Here is a 25,531-nt window from a genome sequence, read left to right on the forward strand (position 1 = left end):
ACCGCTCTTATTCAATTGTCGTTGATACTTTTCATGGGAAATGGGGCTCCCGCCGACCAAAGTGAATTCCAATAAAAACATACATAGGGTGTATTTTTTATTGCTTTAAACAACATAATTTGCAGCGGTATAGTCTTTCAAAGATGGGTCTAATATTTTTTTAACAACATAGACAAATAAAATGCTGAGTGACCCTCGTATATCGGCGGCTTCGTTGGTTTATTTCTCTAAATCAGTCCGGCAGCATCGCCGTCGATTTTGTCCGGATTCCATCAGAACCCGACCGTCAGGAGCTCAGTGATTAGGACAAGGCGTGACGGCATATCGGCCGTTTCATCTCCTTATGCATTGTGTTTACATGGACCGTATCAGATACCTCGCGGTTCTCTAATGGCTGTTCTGCCATCTCCTGACAGAAGGACAAGGGAATACCTGTTTTAAACTCGACATATCCTCTGATGATTTGTTCGGGAATTTCGATCCGACAAACTCCGGTTCATTGTTAGGTCGCCTAATAAACGAAACAATGTTATTATAATAGTGCATCACCTGCGGAAAGTAATTACATGCCATTAACGTGGGTTTAACGAAGTCCATTTTAATTTAAGGATTAAGACTAAGGAGGTCTAGTCATCGTCAGCGGGGTAATTAACCAATCTGATGCCGAAATCAGGCCTGTTAACTGACTTGGAACACATTGCGACCCAGTATAAATATAAATTAACAGACTTAACGAGCGACATCTTGGTGATTTAAATTGGCGAGGATATTTAATAACACTTAAATGACTAGCTTTAATCATCAAGCGTAACTTCTTTTCCTATTAACGTCCGAATTTTATTATTGCGTTTCAATTAAGTTTACGTCGGAGGACATAAAATACCAATTTGTAGGATGATTCTAATTGATGGTTTCGCTTAATGATGGCTTCAGCTACATCTTGAAATCTGACTAGACTCGTTTTGATAAGTTTCTATGAAATGGTTTCAGTTTTATTATTGCTCAATTAGTTACCGAGAAGTTTTCATAAAACCACCCAACCAATCAAAGTTTTATGTCCCATACTGCATGCAACCTCTGCCAACAAACTATAACATACGATAATAACAGATTTCAACTTAGATTTTTACATTCACTTGATGCTGATAACATTCTTCCAAGAACAAAGCCGTAATTATGTATACATGAAGTATAAGATGTCTTGCTTTAAAAAGGCTCTTGAACATCTGGACAATTCAAGTTTTTTACTCACCATCAAATACCACTTCGTTTCATACAATATTTTGGAAAAAATCAAATTTCTTAATAGATTCTTCTTATATTTTACCAGGATGTGCTATTGTCCTTAATTTTTGTTTCTAACAAGAGCGCCCTTTATCGCCCAGAATTGGTTTTCCAATCTAGATGCGAGCATAAAAAGTTCATCATTTAGTCACGGTCCAGTAAAGCAAGCATCATTAGACATTGTTTTTACATGTCGGAGATAACGCACCGTGTCCATGTCGAATTCTATTTGGAGAAACATAACGTCGAACACGGACCGTTTTAAAGTTGGAGAAATCACGGGAACAAGAAATGATAATTATCTGTAGTCAATATATGTCTCGAATACATTTCTTCATCTGGTGGTCTTCATCAATCAAAGCACACATTAGCTTGTCTGTTTCGTACCCCTGGTTGCTTGGGTCTGCCCCCACTGCATCATCGCGTATCGTGGACAAACTTCGTCATTAATCAAACACAAAATATTTATATATTTCTTGCTATGACGTCGCGTCTTAGAACGCTTCGTATCTCAACATGCATGAAGGATTTATTTTTGTATTACGTTCAGGGAAAGATGAATGTGCTCTATGACTGAAATGTCAAATTGGCCACAATTAAGCTGACTTTCACGTTCGGGGAGTGGAATTGCAATGATAGACCGTGAGTTCTTAAAATGCTTTTATTTCAATGAAAAGATTTAGAATATAATAATCAAACCTATTCGACTGTGTCATACACAACTAGGCAATTACATTAAGCAGCTTTTAAACAATTAATTATGCGAGGGAGTTTAACGATCTACGAGTCAGTCATCGTGTCCTTCAGCGCGATTTTGTGAAAAACGTCTAATAAATGAAGCTTTTTCCGCTGAAAGACATAATGAACAAAAGTCACATTAGTTCACTATAATAAATTATACTTATTTACAGACATTTTATACATTTGTTTGGAACTTTAGCAGAATCAGTTAACACACTCAAGATTTTACACTACACAAGTGTGGTTTTGCGCCTCAAGCGACTATTTACAAAATAGTAGCAACGCCACTTAACCGTTATTGCAACAACTTAACCATACTGCCGCTAATACTTAATATAAAATAACGCAAATTGTTGTCTTTATTGTTTTTACAGTGTGAGTCAGAGTTTACAGCTTTATACACATTTTCTATATATCACAAGATGAAGGAACCTGCTCAAGTCGGGCTGCTGGGCGACTCCCGCCCGTCTCTGAGACTCGTATCCGGCGAGGATTTGGGAAGAGAAGCATAGGGAGAGTACCGGTGTTGAGCCAAAGGCCTCGCCAGTGGCGACATTTGCGAATTCAAATGCGAACTTCCGGCGGCGGCAACCGCCAATTGGTGTTGATGTTGAGCCGCCAGAAGCGAAGGCCCCAAGCAAGCCCACTGGTTCCACAAAACCCCCGGAGGAACGGCACTACTTTGCGAAGCACCAGCACCGTAGAGTCCGCCCATTAGGGGCCCGTAAGGGCCCGCCGCCGCCGCCGCCGCCCTCAGAAACAACTGCGACCTGGCGGCCAGAATCGCCTTCTCCTCGATCGACAAATTGTTGTTGTGGGTGTCCAAGTCGGCGAAAGGCCGCAGCGGAGAGCGCAGGTAGTGCTGCTCCGCGAGCATCGACTCCATGGTCTCTCTGGAAATACTTCGTGTGATTAGAGAACAGAAGGAAATCTGGGGATTTTATGAAACTGTCTTAGAGAATAGATAGGTACCTTTCGAACTCGGTGAGCCTCGAGGAGTCTCTGAAGCCCTTGGCGAACGGGTTGCTGTCAATCTTGAGCTTGGTTATCTGTAAAGATGATTAAAAATTATTAATCACCGCGAGTCGATTGGCAAAAACGAATGCGAACGTCTGCGCGGCGAGCATTCGTAATTAGTCACCGGCCGTGGACATCAATAAAGGGGAAAGGAATCAGTAAAGCAAACAGGACGTCAGTTCGGAGATGAACTCCTGGGGTGGGCCAATTATCTGTTCGTGGGGAGTGACAGCACCCGATGGAGAATGCCTGGAATGCTGGGCGCCCACCGTGCGCTCGTTCCTCAGGACCTATCCCGTGATGATGCATGAGACAGCATCGACTCATAAGATGACATCGGATACGAGACCGGTTTAACTCTACGTGAAAATAATTCGCTAAACGGAAAAGCGTCGTCGTTTTAGTGATTCATTTCCAACTCCCTCGAAATAATTTCCCAGTCACATCTCTACTGGAGGCGTCAAAACCAACGTTTGCAATTAATGCCTGCTTACACGTAATTTATTTCGTTCCGAAATCCCTTTGAATCCGCTCGTATATAAATTTCCTCGCGACACGAATTATTCTCTCAGTTAATGCGCAATCATTTAATTAGATAACATCTCAATGCTAATATATTAAGTGCATGATGGTCATACGATATTCCACCAGAGTAGCGTGTAAAGCGCTATTTTTTCTTTTAATTCACGAGATCAAAGCGCCTTTTGTACATCCTAGGAGTGACTTTCTTAAACTACTCTCCTCTTCCTCTAATTCTCTCCAACTTCGCCAGTGGGAGAAAGAGCTTAAATAAGCCGAGGCTTCGCTGCCTTCTCGCTCCCCCTAGCACCATGCAGGTGCGATGAAAGAGATAGATGGTGAATTATGGCACTAAAACGAGCAGTAGCGCCAGTCACATGTGCGAAGGTGTTTTATGGGCTTCTTGTAGGCGATCATCGTGAAACAGCAGGCGCGAGAGGATTCCTCCACGTTTTCAGCGTCCATCCTTTCACCCGCTTCACCTAACTTTTCCTTAATAAAACCGCATTTCATGATGCAAAAAACTTAATAAAAAGGTCATCTGGAGTAATTATTGTCAGCAAGGAGGTGAAGGAATGGGGTCGCGACACCCTCGTCAGATTTGGCGCAATTTGCGTGTCGTCCTGTCGTAAAATGAGCGCCCGAAAGGAGCAGCCAACATTCTCCGACTAAAGCAAACATAAATAATAGTTTTTAAATGAGACAGGACGTTTCACACGACGCGTGTGTGTGGCGAGACACATGATGCTATGTTCTTGTCGAGTGACGGATTGCCGGGGACTAGATACGCATGCTTTGCGAGCTAACATGACACATTTCACAACATCAATGTGTTAGGAAGTCACTAACGAGCGCTACCGATATCCCCAAATATCACAAACGCCATAAATATTACAGCCAGGGAGCGCTGAAGACTACAAGTAACACCTATTCGCCCACCAGATAAACAAGAAGATGAAAGACAGCCAAAACTTTAATATTTCATCCAGAGCTCGATTCTTAACCTGGGGCACGCAAACTCAAAAAAATCTAGCCACTTGTATTTTTAGAATTTCTAACAACTTCCTAAAAAAGCTGCATTAAATAGGTGAATACCTGAGTAACAAATGTTGTTGTAGTGTTCTTGTAGCTACTCATATGCTGCTTATGAGAGAAATATGTACAGTTCAAGATTATTTTCGATAGTTTTGGCAGACTTCCATGTGCTACTATCACACAAGACTCAATTCTTCTTTTTCTTTTGTTTCAAAATGTTTTATTATTATTTTACTTTTTATACACATAGGTATTTATTTTTCATGAACGTGACAGAATACCTTAGTTTCTAAAAAGCTGTAGTATTTTTGAAGTTTTTTATTATGGAATAATTACTTCATGTTTTCTACTTTTGAGTGTCAAATAATTTGACGTCTGTGGCAACCGAATGCGCGTTAGTGCCTGCCTCAGCGCGACCAATGTATGTGATAAAAGTTAGCTGTAGTAAAATTGAACCGTGGCAGATATCACAATAAATTAAATCGTTATGTAACAAATAAATCAAGACCACACGCATACCAGCAATAGCAAGATCTCCGTGTCATTGTGGGATATTTATCATCACAATCGCCACGGCGTTCCAAAATACGATAAAGTTAATTTAAATAAATGTATGTGAGCTTTGATCGAGCTCGGTTTCTAGCGTAATACCAAAGTTGAAGTTGTAAGTCATCGTTTTTACTTTCAGAACCGATCCGTCAAAATTCCAGTTTCACCATGGAAATTTACGTTGAGCTGGGAGTGGATGTGGTAAGGAAAACGAACTGGGGATGGGAAATTTATCAAATCCTGCTCAGATTCCGAACTTTCTTCCGGCACAGAGGCCACCGGTTCCTCCCCGGGCCAATCGCATTCGTCTAAATGTGACTAATTTCGAATAAAGACGGTTTAAACTTAGAACTCATCATTTCTTCGTCACGTCGTTCTATTTTCGAGTGAAAAACTGCTGGTGTTAATGTGTGGTCGACGCTGATGACCTGTGTTTGAACAACAATACATTTGCAGTTCGTGAATTGGTAAAATTGTCACTAGACCGGGTTCATTTATCCACCTATCAGCACAGAGTTCTGGGTGGGCTGACAGATCTGGCTGCCTGCCAGCGTCGAGGTGCGAGCTTGTTAATTGAGAGATTGCTATTTGGTCAACAATATTTTCCAAAGGACAAACTTAATCTGGCGATGTATAAATATTGTCGCGTCTGCAACTTATGATTAAAGCGCGACATCTGCTCTGCCAGGAATTTGGACTGCTGAGGGGTCCTTTTTTTCTGCGACACTGCGCTCCAAGACGACGAATAAATTATGCCGCACGGACAATTACAAACACAATTAAAATTAACTACTTCAAGCCACAAACTTTTACACAAATAATTTCGCAAACATTGGCACTTTTTTCGAGGGTTCGTCCAATAGATAATAAAAAATAGTCGCATTATTTAGACCAGTCAAGTAACAAAAGATCTGAAACTATTTTAAATTAATTTATTTGCGAAAAGTGTTTGATCAAGCTCCGAAAAAAACACAAAAATCGTTTTCGGAGAACACAAAAACCCTCAAATCTTGAGTAAAGTGTAAATAACATCTCTATTTAAGTATTTGTGTTATAAGAGGATGTTCAATAAACGTCAACTATTTTTCCCAACACCACTCTAATGCCTGAAAAAAGCTGTATGGTCCCATTATGAATGAATCAATTTCAGCTTGGAGTAAGTAAACTAATGATTTTAAAATTAGACGCATTCTGAAGTCGAGTGTAACGTCTCAATGGTGTATTATAATAATCCCAACACGTGTACTTCCGGCACTTTATATTTTAGCAAAATATAACTCACCAACTGATTCTGATAAGCCGTGACAGCCGTAAAAACAGTTTCAGGAAATATAAACGTTTTATATTCCTCATTCTCCAAGTCGACTATTTGTCCTGAAGCCCCATCCGGTCGTTTCACTAAGTGAATCCTCGGCTGGTATTTGTGCATCGAATTCAGGACTAACTGCAATGAACATGTTCAGACCTGATTGATTTTGTTTGTGTGATGGCGTACATGTCCATGCTTGTCCATTTCGTTGTTGGTGAGCTTCACTTTTTCGAACGAAACCACTTGCTTTCGGAGCTGCTCACCGGTGAAGGGAGAGTCCGGGTGGGCGCACATCCTGCAAGGCGCTGGAGGGTCCGCTTTTCCGGCCACTAGCCACGAAGACCGATGGTAGGCGTACCGGTAACGCTTGTTGTCCACAGGGACGATGTCCAGCAGCACGGCGTAGCGCTGGTCCGGGCGAATTCCGGTGAAAGAAACCCGGACCGTAGGAAACATGCGGCTGGAACAAAAAGCTTAATTTACAAATATTCGTGGTTAATGAGTTAGCTATTAACCAAATTAATGTTCCATATCTGAATTTGTATTATTTCATAATTATATTTTTATGTTACGCTTGTATTATTGAGTTAATGGGTCTTTGTGTTCGGCGGCGGATTTGCTGTATTACCTATTACTATAAATTATGAGCCTACACCTTTCAAGATAATTGTTTGCAGTTCGAATTTATTTAATAAAAATCGAGAAAATTTAATATTCAAGTAGGGCGAGCCAGACTGTGGTTCTCGTTTTTCCTTGCGGATCGTCCGCCTATCGATCATTTGGGCAAAAAGAAGTCTGCGGTACCAACTGTGGCAACAAATGTATCAGTCAGGTGCAGGATGTAGTTTTGTTTTCGTAATCCGGGATGTTTCTATCAAGTCCGGGCGTGATGTGTGGCGTCCAGTTCGATCATTTGTAAGCGTAGATTCAGTATCCGAGATACGCGATAAAGGTAACAAACAGGCTAACAGGTAAAATAAACCTCACACCTTCGGTCGTCGGTGAATTATCGTGGTGCGATTTGTGCATCGACTTGGTCGGAACTGCCCTATCCAGATCCTGAAGAGATATCGAAACAAATTAGCACTGAAATTATAGGCTTTTAGAAGCCGCTATCTTCATCGCTTGTGATTCGCCGCGGGTCCAATCGATTATTGTACTCGAATATCAGTGATAATAATCCCAGGCCAGATGGTTTCGACCATAATTCAAATTGTTACACTTACGTTTGTTGTTTTATAATTTTAAAGCGGCATCACCCTGTAATGTGCTCACAATAAATACCAGATTGGAACCAGCGATAGGTTTCAGGTGTTTCGCGGACAACTCGCTGCAAGTGTCCTCGGGAAGGTGACGGAATTTTCTACCTGGGAAAATTTATAACTTAATTCTCCCTTGTTTATAAGCCAATAAATTTAATAATGCGCCTTAATCGCCATCAATTACCCGACTTTCTTCCTCCGATGCGATGTTTGATTTTTACACCGTGCGCCAGCACTATAAATATTATATCGCTAATTTCTCTGGATTAAGCAGATGCGTTTCGGCATTAATTAGGTGCAATTTCGGAGGCACAGGAAGCTATAATTACGAGCTTCTGACTCGATGCAAGTAATAAATACGTTCTTTAGCAGTTGAAGTGCGACCATCATGGCCCGTTTGTACTGTCACTCGGTCCGTTGCTTCAACATCTTTACGTTTAATTAAAACATACGAGCTGTTTGGCTGATAGATGCACTAAGGCCGCCGCGACGCCACGGCCCAAAGCGCATTAAGCGCTGCTAGCTCATTTTTAGAAAAACACGCTTTCATATCTTCAAATCTAACATTTCTGTTTCATAAATTTTATGGTGGCGACTCATTCCACTGCAGGAATCACCGTTAGAATCACCCGCATTCGAAATTTACACAACTATTGCTGGATTACGGATGTACGAGTGCTTAGACACCCACCTGCAACTACGCTAACACTTTTTCCTGACAATTAAGATATTTATTTATGGGTTCTCTCATTTTTCTTTTGTCATACGTTTATCGCGATATTTTATCTCCAACTAATAAAATGGAAGGAACTGCAATTAAATGTGCACTTACTCCGGCCGGCATGGTATGCTAAAGACCCATTATAAGTTCAAAATGCTACGAACAAACACGTTAAATAAAAATAACTTCTTTAGACCACGTAGGTATTTTTAGTAGTGAATAAAGTGAACAAAAGTCAGTCAAACTCAATAATGAGCATATTTTCATCAACGATACAATTTTGGGCATATTTTGGTAAAAACTGTCCATTTTTTTATCAAAAATTGCTCTTTTTCCATATGGTACACAGGGTGTCTCAGACTTTCGAACATAATATCTCACTTATTTGTCAAGGTATTGTTACGAAATTTAGAATGCACATATTTTAGGAGGTCGTCTTTCAATTAGGGGCAAAAAAGGACCTCAAGTTAAAAAATGTAATTTTAATACACATTTATTTTATGTAAAAATAAGCCAAATTACTATTGGATCATTAAACCCCGAAAAATAGATGGCCACACAAAAAATTAACCAAATCGCTCGACTGATCCAAGGAAAAAATAAGATTTTCTTGTTAAAAACTTGATCCAAATTATATCCTATAATATCTGCATTTTAAATGTCGTAAAAATCCGTTAACAAATATCTGAGATATTAGGCCCGAAAATCTTAGGTGAGACACCTTGTATACCTACCAAGGCGTAATTATTTTAAAACTGTAAATTCTTCCTTAAAAAAAAACGTAATAACAATTCTTAAAGGAGTTGTATAAGGATAATGACCTGAGGTTTAAGTTATCCTGCCTTATCCTGTTGATGTATAAGTTCTAATTTGCTGCGATTTTAGGTCAAAAAGATTCAAATAATTACAAAGAAGAACAAAATGTCACTCATCTTAAAACAGTCTTCTTTTATAAAGTAACATTTGGAACCCTACTACAGTTCTATAGTTAGACATTATAAAGGATAGGAAGAATTCAGGAACTGAAAGTTATTTTTTTTATGTTTTAAGGCAGCAGACGGTAGCGTAAAATTAAACACCAAATAGCTTTTGATAATAAATTCTGTTGGTTTCATTCAATTGTTCAACTTTAGTTTATTATCTAACATGTTATGAGTTATTCCTTTTCTTGATAGTAACCTTTATAGTACCAAAATGGAGTAAACATTAACTAATTGTGAAGTCATATTGCTTTGACATCTTTCTGTTAACTTAGTCGTAAGCACTCGAAATACTTTCAAAAAGTTTAAATTGGTAAAACCAAATAATTTTAAGCTGTGTTTCCTTGACGCAAGTGGACAGTGGACGACTTAGGTAAGTCAGGTATAAACTTAATTTGCAGTCCTTGAAGAATTGGCCTAATATTTTGAAACATCCAAGACCTTTTAAAGACTTAAAAAAGCGAATAATTACTGACCCACTCTCGTGTGTTGAACACTGAACCCTTCGTAGTAATAAAAGTGAATTTTCTCGTTCTGTTCGGTGGCATCCTGTGTATTAAAACTCGCGAGAGGAAGTGATTGTCAAAATTAGTAGATAATTACGCTCGCTTGAGGTGGGTGTGAATCAGTTAATGTCTAGCTTCCGAAATATTAGAGAGAAGGGTAGCTGAGAAACGTCGATATAAATAAAATTATGACGGCCTCACCCCATAAATTTTACCAACACGATGATTAAGGGTTTTAACCTCTTTCAACCTGCCAACTTACACACAGTGTGTGCGTTTTTTATAAACGCTACCTCACCATCCTAACATATCTCCGGGAGCAACATGTTGAAAATTATTTTCCTTCCATTAGAAGGCCCTTAATTGAATAACCGTTTAAAAGCTCATCTGAATTAATGGTTTCTCCGAAAAAGTTAAAACAGACCAAACTCATTAAATTTAAAAAAATATACACTCCATGTGTAAATCGTGTAATCGGTGCAGAGAGAATACATTAACACATCGTTGCCGTCAAACGGTTAAATTTTATTCCACAAATACCCCGATTCCCACAAAAAACCGTAATTATGCTCAGCAGCTTGGGTGCAAGAAGACACTTCCAGACGAGTCTAGCAAGAGGAAGATTTAATTGATCGAATTGAAATGCAACTCACTCGTTTCACAACGGCTCTATTAATTACTCGGCGCATGTTGCCAGACGTTCGTCGGCGCGCTGCTCAAAGATAGTGAAAATAGTCGCACTTTAAAGTGTTGCCAATTGACAGGATGGGTAAGCGAACGAAAAACTTCTCCAACGACACGCAACGCGCAATTAGATCTTCACCAGCATATTGAAGCGCTTGGCTTCTGCAGGTGACGTTAGCAGCCGGATTGATTCATTGCCTCAAGATGCATGCCAAATGAAAGGCTTTTAAGTACACTCAGCACAAGAAAAATCTGCCAGTTAAAGACAGTAATTGGATGGTCTGGAAACGATAGGTGCTCAATTTAGCAAGGTGCCTTCGCCTATAATTGATGCGAGATGCAATTTCATATTTGCCAAGATAAAAGGCAAAAAATCTAGCTGCAATTAGAGCACTTATCACAAATAACCCAGCCAGACGAAAAAACTGTACCAGTACCTTTTTATTTCATAAAACTGAAGTCAAAAATTACGTTTGTAGACTGGACGGATTAAAAATTGGAATTTGCAGACTGTGCAGGAGAATAAAAAATGATTTATTTTATAAACATGCAAATAGACTATGGTGGTAATTAGCACAAAAATAGATTATTAGTTTACAGTCAATTTGAATTAATGAGCTACTATTAATTTCCTTTAATTCATGGCTACATCTTGCAGGATTGATACATTTTCCGCCCGTTCAGCCATAAATCAATGGCTGGGTTTCAGTTTATTTTTCAGTCGGGTTTGATATGCGTTTGATTAAGTGCGTCTAAATTATATATTCTGGGCCACATTAAGAAGTGTCCCGGAAATTAGATTAGTGCTGTTGCTCGGTTGATTACCGAAAAGCTTCCGTGGGGCGAAAGGCGAAGAATTCAGTGCAATTATCGCCACTTGATGCGGCCAAAAAAGCCACCATTAAAATCCATGCCGGCAGTTTACATAAATAATTGCACTTTCATTTCAAGTCAAGCGTTATAAATGAGAGTTAAGATTGAAATTTTTATTAATTGCGAACATCATTCATAGCGGGCATACAATAAATTAATACTTTCAACGCAATCAGTCGGTTTTAAATTGAATTTATCCGATGCTACGGGCAAGGCATAAGACTACTAATGAGAACGGGATGGTCTGCTCTTTTTAATCTTTTAGCAGTTCTGTCTTTTGCCTTTGTGTTTTGTGTAATTAAGCCGGAAACCTTACGGGAAAAAAATGAGATAATTAAGGGTGCGCCAGTTTGTTTAATTTTTCACCGACGATAACCCGAAATTATCCCCGAAAGCTCAAACTGGGACTTAAATATTTAAATGCATAATGGAAAGCTCGGAGGAATTGCAGTCGACTGTAGTGACAGCCAGTCGCCGTAATTCCGACGATTTTAATAATTTACCGATAATATTAGATTAGACAAAACGAGGGTTTGTCACTTCTTGCCCCAGCGCTCCGTTTCCGCGTTAATTATTAAAATCGAAGGCGAATTTGGCATTGCGTGCGTGATTTTCCGGCCCGGACGAGAATTCGAGTGGGTGCGTGACGTAACACAGTGGCCATAGTCCGGGCTGTAACCGGAGCCGGCAAGTGCTGCCGTGTAGATGTGTGGAGCTGTGGACAGACCACACACCTCGAAACTAATAAAGCATGTTCCCATTAGCACACACATATCACATGTTTACGACATCTAACGGGGCCAAAACTGAAATCGTATCTACTTACAGGGACTAACAAGGCACCCTTAAAAAATGCCACACACACGCAACAAATTTGCACACGCCATTTAATTCCACTTGTCAGGAGATGAATTATGACTACAGATTGAAGGAAATCGTTTTCACCCAACTAATTGGCCAGGAAAACGAAAAACAAAGTCTTCCACCACCGCACATTCAGAAATAAACACGGAAATTTTCTGACTTAAGTGAACAAGCTGTTGGATTTTTTACTATTTCTTATTTATTCCAAAAAACTTAGTACAAATATCAAAATAGTCTACGTTATGAGCAGTACTGAAAAGTACTCCTTTACAAAAGATTTCAGAAAAAACTCATCCTACTCAAAGGTATAATGTTAAAAATTAATAAAAACTCAATGATAACAAATAATAAAAAAATAGAAGAAATACATTATAACAAGTGTTTGTAATGTAAAAAAAGTGTGGAGTACCTAGTGCCTAATCAGTACCTAATTACTCTAGAATAATATTATTTTTCTGTTTCTGTTTTACCTATATCTAGAATTTGTGTCTATTTTTTGTCGAATAGAAAAGTAAAAAAAAAAGAAAACGTAGAAAATAATAAAACTGTCTTAGCAAATAAGCAGAAAACTTTTCTACTAAATTATTTTTGTAGAAGACATGAGAAAATGTGTGTTTTTTAAATAGTTTTTTAACTTATTCATTCCACAATAATTTATAATTTTACAGTTGTTGCCCTATTTAGATTTAATAAATTCTCTAAGGCATTTATTTCATACAAAACGGAAGTGGTAACCCGATATTCCCACGAGTATTTAGGTCACTTCTTGTACGAAACATGTAATCCAAATTTAATAATGATGTTGCCGATCCTTGGAGTTACTGTCAATAACGTTATTTAAACACTGTGTTTTTGCACTGGCTACAGGGCACGATAAATTAAATTTGCATGCAAAGCCAATACAAAGAAAAAAAATCTTTGGTCATTTTGAATTTTTAGGTAGTTTTTGTGTAGATACAAACGCACGCACCAAACGTGTTTAATTAAGAAAATTCGCAAAATAACTGTATCTGCTAAGTCATGCCAGTGCAGTAAATTAAATCTCGTGTGTGTCTTTTTCTGAAACGTATCTTTGTTAAGTCCTTTTAAGCGCTAATTCGCCCCTTTTAATTACATACTTATTAAAATAAATGAGGTAATTTCCTCAAGATTGATCTTTAACGTTAATTGGCATAAACTTTACCATCTGCTCACTATTTTGGACTCGGGTTATTTGTAAATCAGAGACAGGGTTCAAGCCGAAGCTCGCGGAACCTGAGGCGGCCCTTGAGGGGCTGATTTATCAAAGATTATCGAGCAGTATTATCGTAATTATTCATTGGTATTTATCAGATTTTTCTTATGCAAATCAGGAAATCAGCTCTAATCCATAAATTAGGAATTTAAGTCGGAAATGGGTTTTTTACAGTCGTGCTTGCGCGGCTTCTCGCATTAATTTTCTCCCAAATTTGATTGCGCCCGCTTATTAATTGAATTATTTAAGCCAAATGTACAAGGTGTAGTTTTGAATTACAAATGCACACACTGGAGTGCGTTCAATCTTACGGTGTCACTTGAGAGCTTAGATAAAAATCGAGGCTCTTTTCAATGGACTGCCCGCTGCGAGTTGTGAATGGATATAAATGCCAGATAAGGGTTGTTTTACATTTATTTCCCATCTGACAAGGCTTATTAGTCGCACTTTTAAAAATATGCCCTTTTTATTTATTAGAGACGTGATAAACTTGGATTTTCGACAGAGAGTTTGCCTCTAATGAAGGAAATTTTACGTCCACCTATTAATTTTCAAAGTTTAATAAGCCGGCATGTGGGGCGCCCAAGTTTTCCAGCATGGACGGAATACGAAATCCGATGACGTGAATGAGTTGAAAATGAAACGGTTAGCGAGGTGACGGCGTGTCAAGTTTCGGCGACGGTAAGTTGACGGCGAACGAACAGTTCTTGTTGAAATTAGGAAATGACGCCGCCTTAATAAATGGAAGTGAACCGCGTGACTTTGCTGCACTTTGCTGCGCAAATTTGACAAAGAAGCGGATTTTCGAGCGACTGGAATACATAATTTACACAAAATCGCATTGCGAAAATGCGAAATAGAAAATTATTTGACAAATTGTCCTTTTTTCGAATTTCTAGATTGTGGAGCTAGATTAGCGCCCATTGCCTTATGCCTTGTGGGCCTTCTTTCTGTTATCAAAAATTGATCAAAGTGCGCCTGAAATATTAATTTAAAACACAGTAACTAATATTTCATCTGTCAAAGATGTAGACTATGGCCATCTAAAATTCGCTGATCTCGCCTGATGTTTTGAACCAATAAAAAAGATAAACCTGTCAGCAGTCCGTTCTACTTACAAATGCAGCTGCCTTTAAGCTTGAAATACGCATTCTTTCCTATGCACATACCTGCTTAATTATCGCCTTAAACCGCGTTTGTATCATAAGTGGAGCTTTCACAAAGTGATTAAATAATTCGCTGAAAAAGTGTTGAGCGTCTGAATTCCCCAGCGCTGGTGCTCAACACATCCTTGAGTGAAATTGAAAATTTCTTCAATTTTTCGTGAAGGTTTGTGTAATGAGAGTGGTAGCAAACGGCGAGTGATTAATCTGCGACACGGGGTGCAGTGTATAAGTGACATTTAAAACACGACAGGAGCCACACACCGACGTTGACTGAAACACTGCCATCACTCAAGATAATGCCCCTCATTTATCATCTATGGAACTCAAGGGCCGCTCCATATTTATGCGTCGATAGCGGTTTTTTATTCGGCGATAATGTCCGGGAAAAATAGCCAAAGGCCATTGGTTTTGATGAATTCGAAAATCTTCGATTGGAAATCACACGCGCGGCCGTAATTTATTCCTGCTATCGCGATTGATTTAATTTCATTACGACTGCTACTTCTAAGGTGCTTATTTTGCGGTAATCAATCAATTTGATAATCAATCAAATTTTCGACAGCCACCTGTGTTTTCCAAATAATTTACCAACATTAGTACTTAAGGGATGAAACGGTTTGACTAAACCTTAATAGCCTGTTTTTTGCCCAAGTGAGCTAATCATTATAGGCCATCGAACACTTTTATAATCGATTAGGGGCCTACCTGCTCTCCACGTCTACCTTCTGGCTTACCGCAGTGACAGAGACGACTTAATCCTTGTCTTGAAGAGCATTAATTTAAAACTGATACAGTTTCGCGACTAGTTGCTCACTGAGTGAGCAAAAATGTGTCTATTTCACAGTTTGTTGTTTTTACGACTTTTGCCGCCAATGCTCGTCATGCATGCAAAATGCGCATCCATGGTCCCATTGACAAGCCAACTCACCGTCCTGATTTGGTGATAATCATCTCCGTTCCCAATTCGTTGAACTTTTCCCAGAGATCCTTTGTTTCTAAATGACAAGTAACTGTTCGGAGCTCTTCGCTGGTCCAGCGTTCCTGCAGAAGCGGATTTCTCGCAGCCGCAGGTGATCTACGACCATTCGCAATAGAATGTGATGGCACCCCCGATTCGGACGTGGAAGACACATCAACCGGTGATTCACGACCACTTTCAATGTCCGGACTAACTAACGAACAATCTAAGCCCACGGGCTCCGGGGTCGAAGGTACTGACGAGGCGGAGGACTCGACAAATTTTTCTAGAACATAAAGAAGCCAAGTTATGCGACCATTGAAGTCTTCCAGCTTTCGTCTATTTAATTAGTTAACTGACATTCACACATGGTCGAGGTAAAAAATAAAGCCATTAAAGGGCTTAATGATTACTATTAAAATATCCATAAAAGTCGGAAGTATTTTCTATAACGCAAGCCTTGCATGGAAACGGGGCCTTACGAACATAAATCGTCGTCTTAGCCGGGGAAAAAACAACTTATAATTTTGTCGTGCCGGCGAATGGTAACATATGCGAGAAAAATTAAAAGTTACTTTATTTGGAAGCACATGAAATACGGGAAAGTGGCACGTAAGCGAATTACTTCTCACGTTAGTGTGCGCATTTCCGGGGCCAAAAATTACAGGTTGCGCCTCAAACCAATGCCATCACAACCCTAGTCCCGCAGATAACGTAAATAAATGTTGATTATTGGAAATAATGAAGCTTTGTTGTGTTTATTGCTGCGCATTGTGCGGCTAATTGCAGCATGAATCGCAGTTGGAAAAACTTGGTGTTATTATTATAAAAGGCACCAATTTTGTCATCACTCTCATCAAGGCAAAATACACAGAACGAGCGGAAGCAGAGAAAGGTCCAACCACCTAATGTTCACAACAACAATGGTTCCAACGATAATCGCGATGAGATGTTATCACAAGATAAGAGGATCATGCATGTAATGACACTGTAAATTATATCCAGCCTAATGCTCACTGCTTACAAAAACCCACAATTACGGAATGTTTACCATGCGGCACCTTTACGCCAGTTTGCTAAATTCTCCTGCTACATTTTACAAAGAGTAATTAGAAAAATTTGACTGCACATAATGTCTTCACGGTATGAAACTCGTAACGTTTAGTTTATATGACAACTGTTATAATTAGCGGAAACATTATTATACCAAGTTGGTAACAAAGTAATTAAGATATAAAAAAATTCAAGACAAAGAGTTCACCTTTCCTTATTTTTCCAATTTTTCAATACCTAATAACTGTATTACTTGATACAAAGAACCAATCATTTTAATACGTTAATGTCTAAAATAAAATGTAAATACTAATGTAACGAGCATCTTGCGATTAATTACGGGTATTTAAAAACTTGTTTCAACTATTTTCCTCTTGCGGCAATTAGCAAGTCTCAAAGTCAACTGCAATTACCAGTGGTTAATAGAATACATACAGGTAAGTAATGTAATTGCAGCTTTAATAAAGTTATTTTTAGTTTTGGTAAAAATTTCAACAAATATGCAGAACTACTTCCTTCACAAATTAATAACGAAACGAAACAACGAAATATAATATCCGCCTTTTCCCTTAAAATTTGTACTTTTAGCGTTTGAAAGAGGTACTAGCACTGGAAATATAGTTGTGTTGGGATAAAAGTGGCTGACGACAGTTCGCATTATGCCCCATTCTCTACACCATTTTGCAACCAACTAAATTAGTTATAACAAACTTAAATAGTGTTTAAAATTGTTCCATTGACGGTGAACAATGGCCGATTAGAATATAATAGTGCTGGGCTTACAATGGGTGCCTACTGTATCGATTAATACATTATAGAATAATTGACCTAGAAGTGTTCTGAAATATCGTACAGTATTTCAGTTGCTTGCAATAAGTGCCTGAAAATTTGTTTATTCATGTCCAATATGTTTTATAGAGTGGAGAATAAAAATAATGTTGTTAATGGATAGAAACCTGTGCAAAATCAACATCGTGGACAGTTTTCCCACAGCGATTCCTGTCGATAAATAAATCAAACTCGGTCCGTTAAAGTAATTTGTTAGACTTAATTATGTTGTATTAGACCCAACGTCTTATATGGAATGTTCCACTTATCGGCATTTCTAGCATTACACATGTCAATTCCAAAGTTACTCAATATCGCTTTAAGTCGGGTGTGGTCCGTTCTATCTGATCAATTATTGTCACTATTGTTGATTTATTTCTTAAGGTCGACTGCGGTTGTTAAGCTTTACCTGTGTGACTGCAACAATGGAAGAAACCGCGGTATCCAGACCGCATTTTGGCAGTTTAACGTTTAACCTAATCAATTATGATAATGTTGGCTAATTTATTGCCCAATTATCAATTTCCAAATTAATTAAATTCAGTCCGCTTAAACAGAACACACAAATTGTGTGGAGTTGAGTACTTTTCACATTACCGCCATTGATAAAAACTCAACTTATGCACATATCTAATTAATAAGTTGATGGTTTTCAATTAGATCCTGTGAATCCTACACATTAGGATTGAATCGGAGCGGACTCTAGCGGGAGTTTGTTTTATTTTCATTTACAAATTATTCAGCTAAACAATTAAAAGTTTGCCGTGTCAAACCACCTCTGGGAGATCCATTTAAATTACCGTAAGCATGAAAAATTTAACGTTATCTCAAATGTCAATCATAATTACATTTTGATGAAAGTTGGCCTTTGTGTAATTGACTGTGACCATTAATAATACCTTACAATCGGCATACCGCGAAACTAGACATTGCCTGGAACTTGAAATAACCCAGATCAAAAGTTAATAAGGCGATTGCGTTGTCAATTAGGCTTAAATTGCAAAAGACATTGAAATAAATATTACGTCTTCCGATTTTGTTTAAATGCGTGATTCTTTTAAGAGATGAACACCAGTAAATATATCATCATAGCCCAGAACGTTTTTTATTTATTGTAATCATATGTTACATTTATATTAGCAACAACGCAGACACTCTCTATGTCATCGCAATTTTAAATTTGATAATATTTTTAGAGCTTTCTATTGATGTAACCAATCATAGTTTCAGTTTATTTAAAAAAATTATTGTTTTAGGAAAATATGTTTAAACATAACATTATGTTCAAATATATATTAACGTTATTTGTCTTTTTATTATTTGTTAAGCATCTACTACTTTACGTGTAAATTCTCTATACAAATACCTAGGTGTAAATAAAAGTCTTAATATTGTTTATTTATTGATTGAAATAATACCAAAACAAGAATCAGCTTGCATATGTATTTTATTTGATTAATAAACCACATTTCTGCAGGTATTAATAATATTCACAGCCCTATTTCTTTTTTAAACATTTCTGGCAGTAAGTATTGAATTTTTTCTAAATATGAGTCATCGGTTGCCTCAAAAGTACACAGTGATGTCCACTCATTGACACCCAATATTAAAATTAGACCCTTGATAGTTAAATTAATGTACGAATTGCATGTTCAAAGAGTAAACATTTGTGACAAATAATCATTCGATAAAATTAGTGGTTAATTTGGAAATGCATTAAGTAGAGTGGCGCTAAAAGAAGGACATATTTCATGCGCTCGTGTTCTCATGTTACAAATAAATTACTTATATTGTTAAGCGCAGTATCACTTTTTGTGTTTTAAATTGTATAGATCGTTAGCGCCTTTTTTAGAAAGAATTTAGAATGAATAAAAATCGCTTTTGAGCAAAACTGTGAAAAGTGGCGGTTGGTGATTAACAATTTAATATTTAATGGTTCGGTATCGGAATCACAACCCTTTTAACGACGCTGTTTACAGTGTATCGCATTACGGCTGCTTATAGGCCATTTAATGACATAAAATCTTAATGGAGCAGTGTAACATTTGCTTTTTCTTTCCACGTTTTGTGCCTAATTTTCAGCACAACGTTGAACGGGTCTGACGCGGAAAATCGCTTCAACACCAACGTAAAAATATTTACCCAATGTTAGGGCGTCGAAAGGTGATTGAAAATATTAATTAAAGTTTTCATAATTTATGGTATACAGAAGCAGAGTTCAAAGAAAAGAGAGCCGTAAACAAAATCGGTGTTTAAAAGCAACAAAATTAAAGGGTATTTTTATAGTCACAGCATATAACACTAACGATCGTTATCGTGCTAATGATCTGTTACAAACATCGAAATAGTTTTAGCTAAAAGTCGTACACTAAATTTGCGTATTTAACTGGTGGTGCGCGAAAATATTTACCCAATTACATGTCCAATTGTTTATTTCATCCAGCCTGTAAATTGTTCAACAAACGTCGAAATTTTCACAAAACCAAACAATCAAAGATGCTGCGAGGGCAAAATCATCGGATATTTTATGCGGATAAATCTGTCAGTTTGTTTTAATATAACGTATAAATGGGTTTAATACTTTATCGAAATTGGCGCAGTTCTGCCATAAATAATATTTTAATTAGCGGACGGATTTAGGCGAAAGGATTCAACGGATCCTTTTGAGTTTAAGAAAATATACTGGACGGGAACAGATATCGAAAACATTACTAAACAAATTACAAAACTGATGTATTATTAACGAAAGCAGTCTCGTGGGAAACTACGAAAGCCAATAAATAAATAATTAATCTTACTTTGAGATCGCAAACATTAGAAAAACAGTGCCGGCTTTTATATGAACCATCAATTAATTGATCACGCTTTAGATTTTTAGTTTCAATCGTTATAGACAACCGTAATATCTTTCTGCTTGCAACAAAAATCGCCGACATTTTCCTTTTTATTTTGAATCTAGAAACTGACGTAACAAGCAAATGCCAGATAATTTAGTTACAACGATGATTGATTATAATGATAAATTAGGCCAATAACATATATTGCTACATGAATACTCTAATTTATGCAAGTTTATATTGAAGTTTTATGATCATTGGAGGTAATAATCGATCTTCTATGACAAACGACTAGAGAAAGTTGGTTGACTTTTTAGGCATAATGGTAAGAGTATTTATTAACTGCCGGAATAAAGCTTTACTTATCTGTCGTCGCCCTAAATTCTGTATTACACAAAGTTTCTGTAATATGTGATTTTTTTTCTAAAAGCAGATGCGTTTTTCTGCAAGCCAAATTATTTCTCACTATTATTATGCATCTTAAAAAATTGATCTACAAAGTTTGCCCTTAGAGCTCAGTTTTCATTTTAGTTGAAAGTAAAGTATTCAGAAGAACTACAAACAGTACCCACCTACCTAAAAAAAAAACAATCGGAGCACATCATAAATAGATTAAATGCGTTTACAAGATAGTTCACATAAAATCTACATATAGTCGAAAAATTAAATTAAAAATTAGTTTTAAGCAACGTAAACAGAGTAATAGAAATAAAAAAAATGTTATAAGCTCACACCAAATGTAGCTCCATGTTGAAACATTTTATTACTTGTGATACTGATAACATCACTCATACTCAACTAATGTATAAAATTTTGTATCTTTTTATATTTTTTCTGTATATAATACTGCAGTGCTTTGCTCTTCAATTTACCAAAAACTAGGTTTTCCGTTTTAGTAAAATAAAACACAGACACTGCAGTAATATTTTTCATTTAATAGACTTTAAAAATTTAATAAAATTAATACTCAAGTACTCAAATACTATATTTTCAGTACTTAGTAAAAAAGTAGACAACGCGCTTTTAGTTGTTTTATTTCCATTTCGCACTTTTTACAACTTTGAGATTCTATGAATATAAAAAATATAAAATATAATATAAATATAAATGAAAATATAATATGTATAAAAAAATAAAAATATTGCTAAAAGAATTATTAAAATGACCAAGATCTAAAAACTAGGATACATTTAAAGCCATAATTTCGCCCATTATCATCTTTAATACTTCATTTAAAAAAATTGCAAAACATGAACGAACGAAACGTAATTCAAAGTAGCAGTTCGTCTTCTGAGAGTAAAGATATGAAACTGTTGCAAAGACGAGAAAATTACTTTCAAATTTACGTTTTTTTTTGAAAATTTAAGGTTGCAAAAAATACAGTGGTTAGAAGACGGTAATGAACATGATGATCTTGAGAACGAAGATTCTTTTGTGGTGACGACAAAATGACAAGAAAAATTATGTACGTGTATCAAAAAAACTAATAATCACAAAAATTTGCGGTTGCTGTTAATTACTTTATATGCATATGCTTTGTCTATGTATGTAATTTTTCAAAATTTTTTTACAGTCCTTCACAAAAAATTAATTAAAAAATAAAAATACTTACCATTGTTTCCATCATTTTAAAACAAGCAATACCAAAATGTTGTTTTGTAGAAAATTTTGAAGCTACCTTTAGAAAATGATTAAATAGAAACAAAAAATTCAAAAAAATATAAATAATTTTAGAGCTAGCTAAATTATTCACGTATGTTTTGCACAAAGCATAATTGTTTGTTTTAGAGTGTTACTAGAAAAATCAAGGAATAGTTCACATGCTTAGAGGAAAAAAATTGGAATTTGGTAATAAATTATTTAGCAAACGTTCACTTCTGTGTAATTATTATAATTTTTGAGATTATTAGTAACTACTTTACCATGATACCTATTTGTAAATATCTGAATTATTTTGGTAAATAGGGCTAGTCTAAATTTATTAAAGTACAGTGATTAGTGATTCCCGAGAGCCAGCTAACATAATTAATATTATTAATATTAAAATCATTACATCATTAATATTAAAATATTATTAATTAATATTTAAAATTTATTCTGTGTTAATCTTCAGAAACTAAATTCCAGTAGTTTTGAGTAGCTTCAGAATCGTCATATCTATGGGACCTTGCTATACTTATTTGATTTTATGACAATGATTTTTTGTATTAGGTAAGAATAAAAAGAAAAATATTTTTTAACGTATAGCATTTTGAAATTTACTACAGAAAGATGTACTTACAAAATGAGTCTGCTAAAAATATTTTTTACGATATCTCAAAAATTAAATTTTAGAAATCAACGTTTGCTATTAAAATCACCTACTTCATTTTTTCTCCGTGCATGTAACTTTTTAAAAATTTTTCTACAATAAATAATAAATAATTAAAAATGTATCTATTAATAACGACCATCTAATAATAAAATAAAAAATATTAAATTACTAATTAATAGAAATCTTATGATTTTTATTCTAAGACAAACAATGCTTAAGTGATGTTAGGGCGAAAAGTAAATTGTAACTTTCGTTTAATTTATTTATTATATATTAAAATCTTATTTTCATTTATTTTTTTGAGTCTAGCGGCATTTTTAAAAAAATTTCACACAAAACAACATTTACATACTTTAGAAAACAATTCAAATTCACGAAGTAAAATCCAAAATTTGGTGGCACTCACCATCGTCTATTTTTTTTAAACTTTATCTACATTAGTTTTTCATTCATTTTGCTTTTTGTCTTTTATTTTATTTCTTTGTTTCGTTTGTTACTCGTATTGCTAAATAAATAATACTTAAAATAATATACAGTCGGTTCAGTGATTCTGCAATTTTTCAACAATTATTCTTTTCTGTTTTTTCTTGTTCAGTGCGCCTCATTCAAGCTGGCGCCTCTTGACTATAAGCTACCTAATCCAGACCTGATAAATTTACAAACTAATAATGTAGGTACTACTAGAAAAAAATATTTGCTTCGTAGGTAGATGTATTAAATTAAATTCGTAAGATGTGAGCGCGGTTATCATACTGTTATAATATACAGTCATGGTGTAATTTTTCTAATAAGAATTCTTACCAAGCGGCGAGATGGAATCCGGCGGATCGCGTTCCCTGCATCTAGTCCGGGGCGCCCTGCCATGCCTCGACATGATAGCAGCAATGCTAAAGTCCGTGGCGCAGGGCCTCATGGTGCAGTTATCCTCCATCACCTCGTCGACCACATCACCACCGTGCAGGTCAGGTCAGGTCAAGTCACAAAACCAGTAAACTAAAGCACGTGAATGAGCCGCTACGACCGGGGGCGGCGTGACCGTCTACATGTCATTTTAGGCACTTCCGTGTACTTTCACTAGGTGTGAGGCAGTTTTCGCGCCGGCACAGAAGCAAGCTGTTTTGACAGAATGAATATTTAGATCCTTTTGACTCACATTTAACAAGATTACTTTGATATGCAGCGAAAGCATTCAGATTGGCTGCTCCCACTTCAAGAGGCGTTCCTCACTTTGCTTGCTGTAATTGATTATCAACGGCGCTCCGTTGTCTACAGCGACGCTGTTCAACGCCGACTGACCACTCCGTCGAGACGTTATCAAAGGAATGTGCCATTTTTTCGACGATTCTCCCCTCTGTCCTCGTCGATGACAACTCGCGACCGGCTTTGTTTTTACCTCCCCGATCGCGGCTGCACCTGGGCGGGCTGTAGAACCTGCACTATCCGGGCCTTTCTTCTTCTCTGCTGCTTGATCAGACGAATTCCGCGGGGTGGGAAGCAAGATGACACGCCCCAGGGAGGCGCTTACGACCTGGCGACGCCTATCAGCGAACCTGGCCGATTGTTTTGGTGAACCCTTCTGATGATGCTTACCTACGCTACTTTAGGGACTAACGAAAATTATTTTCTCGTCATTTTCACCCGCTATTACTACCCACTAGGTCAAAGGTTTCAACGCTTACGAAACGTCAACATCTTCAAACACATTCACTTCAAACACTTTTAGCACTTTTTTCATTTTACCTAATAGATTCCACCAAGTCACGAAAATCGCACATTAAACACCTATACCTAACACAAGCTTGGAAAAGGTAGGTACTTCTACATAGAGTCATAATTATCTATAAAAAGAACAAGACTTTATTAAACAAAAAATATCACTTAGTAAAAACTTCAGTGGTAATAAGCGAATTAAAATTTAATTAAGAAAAACAGTTAGTAGTCGTAATTATTTGCCAAATATCAAGCTATAATGGTAAATTAAAATTTTTCCCAATAAATATTTTTATTACGTATACAGGGTGTTTCACATAATTTTACGACACCTCTGCCTGTAAAATGGAATAGACAATACGTATTTTGGTACGAACTTGATTAAAAATTTTACAAAATTACACTTCAGTGGTTACTGTTAACAATTAAAAAGAATTACACTCTTATTTTTTGAAAATTACACTTAGATACATCGGACTAGTTCGATTTATCCTAGGACAAATCATTACTCCGATGTAGGTAAGTCAAAGATGACTGAACAAAATGGCCAATAATTAGAAAAAAGACAAAAAATTATAAAAAATAACAGGTCCTGATATATACATTGTTTTGCTACTTTCCTATAACATTTTCGAAATTAAATTATGTGAGATCGACTTATAGTTCAACTTTTATTCATAAACCCAAATTGATTTTACGTTGATTGCGCTCGAAAATCAATTAAAATTTAGAAAATCTTTTTGGGTTGAAACAACATTGAGAATTTTTTCGTTATTAGATTAATGACTGACGCAATATATGGTCTAAAATCAAAATTTTTAATAAAGATATAAAGTACTTGTCTCAAATAAGGCCATGTACTTAAAAAATCCCCTATCTTTATTTAATAATCTTTTTCCATTTTTTTAAATAATTTCTAAAAAAAAATCCTTTTAACTTGGTTATACTGCTGATAGTATTTTAAAGTTATTTTAGCTAACATTTTTACCAGTGCCACCAGATTAAACGTCTTCTTCTAAGTAACCATACAAAATAAAAAATCATGAATTTTTGTCAAGATAGTTGACAAACATTTTCTTTTTTTAAA

At 36.5% G+C, this 25,531-nt stretch overlaps 1 protein-coding gene and 1 long non-coding RNA gene across 6 annotated transcripts; one reads left to right on the forward strand and one right to left on the reverse strand.

Moving 5' to 3' along the window:
- Window positions 1–1,931: 1,931 nt before the first annotated feature.
- Window positions 1,932–24,159, reverse strand: LOC661373 (T-box transcription factor TBX20). Of its 2 annotated transcripts, none has more exons than XM_008195475.3 (6): window positions 23,536–24,159; window positions 15,673–15,988; window positions 6,641–6,914; window positions 6,428–6,589; window positions 2,998–3,074; window positions 1,932–2,927 (listed from the first exon to the last, which is right to left on the reverse strand). In XM_008195475.3, exons 1-6 carry the CDS (start codon window positions 23,663–23,665, stop codon window positions 2,462–2,464), a joined length of 1,425 nt encoding a protein of 474 aa, XP_008193697.1. In that variant the 5' UTR covers window positions 23,666–24,159; the 3' UTR covers window positions 1,932–2,461. The 2 variants fall into 2 exon arrangements, with proteins under 2 accessions (XP_008193697.1, XP_972626.2); XM_967533.4 differs by having other exon boundaries at window positions 1,932–2,918; window positions 23,536–24,157.
- LOC103313100 (uncharacterized) lies at window positions 4,678–6,237 on the forward strand. Of its 4 annotated transcripts, none has more exons than XR_010334298.1 (4): window positions 4,678–5,207; window positions 5,285–5,612; window positions 5,660–5,703; window positions 5,757–6,237. It is a non-coding gene; the product is annotated as an uncharacterized LOC103313100 (long non-coding RNA). The 4 variants fall into 4 exon arrangements; XR_001575011.2 differs by having other exon boundaries at window positions 4,679–5,207; window positions 5,655–5,703; XR_001575009.2 differs by having other exon boundaries at window positions 4,683–5,207; window positions 5,660–6,237.
- Window positions 24,160–25,531: the final 1,372 nt, after the last annotated feature.

This window comes from Tribolium castaneum, chromosome 5 (genome assembly GCF_031307605.1).
Source record: "Tribolium castaneum strain GA2 chromosome 5, icTriCast1.1, whole genome shotgun sequence".
NCBI classification, from domain to species: domain Eukaryota; kingdom Metazoa; phylum Arthropoda; class Insecta; order Coleoptera; family Tenebrionidae; genus Tribolium; species Tribolium castaneum.